This window comes from Gossypium hirsutum, chromosome A04 (assembly GCF_007990345.1).
Source record: "Gossypium hirsutum isolate 1008001.06 chromosome A04, Gossypium_hirsutum_v2.1, whole genome shotgun sequence".
Lineage (NCBI taxonomy): Eukaryota > Viridiplantae > Streptophyta > Magnoliopsida > Malvales > Malvaceae > Gossypium > Gossypium hirsutum.
This window is the reverse complement of record NC_053427.1, coordinates 60361659-60366391: the sequence shown is the minus strand read 5'-3', so window position 1 is coordinate 60366391 and position 4733 is coordinate 60361659. Positions and strand designations below refer to the sequence as shown.

The window sequence follows — 4733 nt, the reverse complement described above, 5'->3', positions numbered from 1 at the left end:
CTCATGAAAATTTTATGGCATAGACATGGGGTCAAGGAAACCACATGGGAACCCAAGGAAACTATGAGAGATCAATACCCGAACTTATTCACCGGTAAGATTTTTGGGGACAAAAATCCCTAATGGGGGAAAATTATAATAGCTCGATTTTGGGCTTAGTCAAAACAGTGGTTTCGGGACCACCAATTCGAGGTTGAAGAATTATTTTTATTATCATTTTGGTGTCATGGTATGATTATATTAGTCTATGAAAAATTTGGTGAACTAATTTTAGCGTTTGTGAGCTTAATTGCAGAAAAGGACTAAATCTTAAAAAGTGTAAAAGTCCTGTTTTGTTAGCTAAAGTTGTAAATTGACTATGAATCATATTGTAGAGGTCTTTAAAGGGAAAATAGACCCTTTTTAGAGAGGTTGCCGGCCATAGGAGACAAAGGGATAGAAAAGTTAATGTTAGGTGAAAATTTAGTGGCTAAATTGACTAAAAAGAAATAAAATAGAAAAAGAATGATATCAGCCCTTTCACCCCTTCTTCTTCACCAAAATTCTCAGCAAAATAAGGGTTCTTGAAGCTTTAAAATTTCAACCAAGCTATCCTCTTGCAAGTAAGTCAATTTGAATGTTATTTTTGATAATTTTTGTACTTTTGGAACCCTTATGGCATGAGCTAGCTAATGGGGGAACAATTTTGCAAAATGGTTGATAGTCTAGGGATTTTCCATGAAAAGATTTATGATGTTTGCTAAGTTTTTATGAAATAAAATGAATCTTAGTTGTGTTGTAAACAACTTTTGTGAAAGAACTTCTCATGAAAACCCTAATAGGACCATTTTGTAAAGTTTGTAAAATGGATAGAAATGTTGTGAAATTATGGGAATTTTGGGTCACTATAAGGGTAAAAAGGGTTCGGCTAGGCTTAAGATTCAAAGAAATTCGATAAAAATAAATTTTCGAACCTAGGGGTAAAATAGTTATTTTATGAAAGTTTAGGGGAAAAAGGGTCATTTTGCCAAAAATATGAGTTTTTGATTGTATAAATTTATTCAGTGATTAAATGAGTGAATTCTTACTATTTTAGATCAAGAAATGCAAAATCCAAATTTAGACCAGGGGAAGGCCAGGCAAGTAGATTAAATCGTCTAGTCGCCTACATTTTGTAATCCGAGGTAAGTTGTATGTTAATAATGCAACTATATTGCTATGATGTATGATTGAATTGATATTGCATAAATTGTTTGATTATGATCATAAGAATGCATGCTGAGAAATTAATGTAGTAAAGACTTCCGGTTGAACATTTGGAATAGACTTCGATATTCATACCATGACATTGGGTCGTATGTGAGCCAGTGTAATACATGTCTGGGACATGCATCGGCCACGTTATGAGAGCCATTGTTAGACATGCCTGGGACATGCATCGGCATTGAGACAAGCTAGTGTAAAACATGTCTGGGACATGCATCGGCCTCGGGATATACAAGCTAGTGTAAGACCTGTCTGGGACATAGCGTTAGCTTGTTGTGTGTCTGTGTAAGACCTGTCTGGGACATAGCATCAGCCTCGATATATGAAAGTCATTGTAAAACCTGTTTAGGACACGGCATTGACTTTAACGTGTTAGCCAGTGTAAGACCATGTCTGAGACATGACGTCGGCATCTTATCCCATGTTTTGGGTTATTGAGTATCCTGTAATATTCCAAATAGTTCAATGGAAGATTCCCCAATTACATCGAAATGCGAAAAGTTATGACCATGTGGTGAGTGGTACAGGTGCCTACTTGAAATGTGTGAGATATGGACTCAGTACGCGCTATATAAATTGTATTGGATAGTGATGAGCTGTTTATTTATTTTATTCGAAGACAAGCTATGAAATTGTTATGAGCATATTGTAGTATGATGATTAGTTGATGTTTATTTACATACAACTTACTAAGCTTTATGCTTACCCCTTTTCCTTTCCATTTTCTTATAGGCTGCCAAAGTAGCTCGAGGATCATTGCTTACATCGAAGAAGCCAGTCGCACTATCACTTGAAGCACTCGGTATAGTTAGTTCTTTTGTTTTGATTATGGCATGTATAGGATCTTGACTTTTGAGTTTTGTGTCATTGTTAATTGGCCAAATGTGTTGGCTTAATTTAATACTTGACTCAATTTGTATAAGGCCATGAAAAATGGTCGATATTGAAAGTTTTTATGTGAATGCAAGAAAACCTTTCGTGAATGTGAAATTGTTGACATGGTTGAATATGTATGAAAGGTATATAGGCCTTAGTTATGGTTGCTTGGTTGAGAAATCTTGTTGTGATAGACTTGATATGATAGATTGTGTTTTTGGGGTGGTAAGGGGCTTGGTAGATAGCCTTATAACGTCCACATGGGTAGACACACGGGTGTGTGTCTAGGCCGTGAGTGACACACGGTTAGCCCCATCGGCGTGTTATTCGACCGTATGTCCCCTGCAGCTCGAATTTGCAAGTCAGTATGCATGGTAGTAAATACACGGGCAAAGACAAGGCCGTGTGACTCAACCGTGTGGACGACACGGCCTCTGGCCTCAGGCATGTGCCTTGGCCGTGTGCCCCTAAATTGTTGCTGACGTCAAAAATAGAATGTCAAGGTTTTTAGACACGGGCCATGGACGTGGGCCTGTGTCAAGCCATGTGAAAACCCTTGTAGGTTCGAATTTGGAATTTAATTCACACGGGCTCGGGACACAGGCGTGTCCCCTTATACTTAGGCCGTGTGAACCACACGGGCCTTTGGCACGGCCAGGTCAACAGGGCCACACGGGCGTCTGCCCTGTTTTAAGTGACATTTTTTCAAAGTTTTCAAAGGTGTTCGAATTAATTCTAGATAGTTTCAAAAGCTCAATTTGGGCCTCGTAGACCCTTATTAATAATTTCTAGACTAAGATTGAAAAGTTTTAAATTCGATCAAATTTTATGATTTCAAATGATTGTACGCATGAGTTTAAGTCAAGTAATGCCTCGTGCCCAATCCCGACCTCAGACTCAGGTAAAAGGTGTTACAATTCAAGTATGCTTCCTTATTTAATTTTATTTTAATTTATTCTTGATGATTTGACATGACAAATCTTAATTTACAATTCTAATTTTATATTAAATATTATTTACTGTTGTAATTCTCGAACTCAATTCACTGTATGCGATCCAAAAAGCAAGCCAGTGTAGTGTGTTTTTGTCTTCATATTGACCTGTATGCAATACTGTGCAACATGGGTATTATCTAATTGGAATATCAGTTAAGAGTTCAGAAAGATAAAAATGTTAATTACTTTTAATTACAACTAAATAAGTTTATTAACATTTATTTATAACTCTTCAATTATTTTACTATTTTATTTATCGATGAAATAATTTTATGTAATTCATTGATGTATGGAATTATATATAGAATATTATCTCATTAACTAATCATGTATAAAAAATTATGCTCCGACCGCGTACATCATATGAACGAAATATACGTGTGCAGTATTTAGGGTACAGACCAAAATCTGAGAGTATACGTGGCTCAAAAGCAAAATCCAGCATAACAAAGTGGCATGCACAACCTTCCAGCACGGCACCTACTTCTTTCTTTCCAAGTTGCATCAATCTCTACTTTCACTTGCTTTATATAGACTTCAAAATCTTTCTCATCCAAACTGTTCATGAAGAAAAAATGGAAACTACCGAGCAGATAAAGGAAGAGAAGAATGACCCCGTGGTGATCCGAGCAGTTGGTCGAGACGAAGAGGGTAGAAAGAAGGTTGAGAAGGCGGAAGTGCCGTCTCGGAACATGGGCACCATCAAGTACGTTGAAAAGAAGTTGCAGGACAAAGGGGTGCAACGTATGGACCGACATCCGGCTAGTGGGATTGGGATTGGTCGGCCGCCGCCCAAATCGGGACGTGGAGGGAAGTACACGTGGGAAGGACCTGATGACATGATGGAGAACGAGCTGTCGCCGGTGCCTGCAGCCATTGATGAGAAGGATCCTAACTACGTGGATGAGGAAGAAGAAGGGAGGATTTTGAGGGGTGAAAAGAGCGACGTGAGTGGGTTTGTGGTGGGGGAAGTGGAAGTGGCTAAAACAGCTCAGGACCGTGATGGGGTAGCTCGAGTTGAGGTTGACGCTCACTTGATGCCTGATTAAACTACTATTTCTATCAAGCTTTCATTCATTTGACCTTGCTTTTCTGTTTGTTTGATCAAAATATAGAGGATACTCTGTATTCTACGGGCTTAAATTGTAAATGTATCTTCCTATCTTAATTAACCTACCTTTCAGTTTCAATCTTAGATCAACTTTTACTAGTTAAATTTTGTTACTACTTTTTTTTAACGATTAAAAATAACAAACGGAAACCACCTAAAATATATAAGTATTACGATATTAAAATTTAAAAAAATTAAACTCTTAACGGCTAATCTACTAAAAAACGCTTATGGGGCTGATATTTTGCTTATTTACAGGAAAGAGCCATTTTTTTTGAAAGCGTGTTTACGTCAGCGCGAAGTTAGAGGACATGTTAACAAAACGTGTCTTTGGGGAGCGTTTTGTCCTTTTTTTAGGATTAGGGTTTTTTGATTGGTTTAGGATTAGGGTTTAGGTTTAGGGTTTTAAGAGTTTAGGGTTTTAATATTTTTAAGAGAAAAATTAATTAAATTAGGGTTGAGGGTTAATTAATTAAATTAACTATTAATTTTTAAAAAATAATTAA

General features: G+C 37.1%; 1 protein-coding gene across 1 annotated transcript; it reads left to right on the top strand.

Moving 5' to 3' along the window:
* The first annotated feature begins 3639 nt into the window (after positions 1-3639).
* LOC107949265 (uncharacterized) lies at positions 3640-4306 on the top strand. Its single transcript, XM_016883994.2, has one exon. The coding sequence runs from the start codon at positions 3692-3694 to the stop codon at positions 4163-4165; it is 474 nt and encodes a 157-aa protein (XP_016739483.1). The 5' UTR covers positions 3640-3691; the 3' UTR covers positions 4166-4306.
* Positions 4307-4733: the final 427 nt, after the last annotated feature.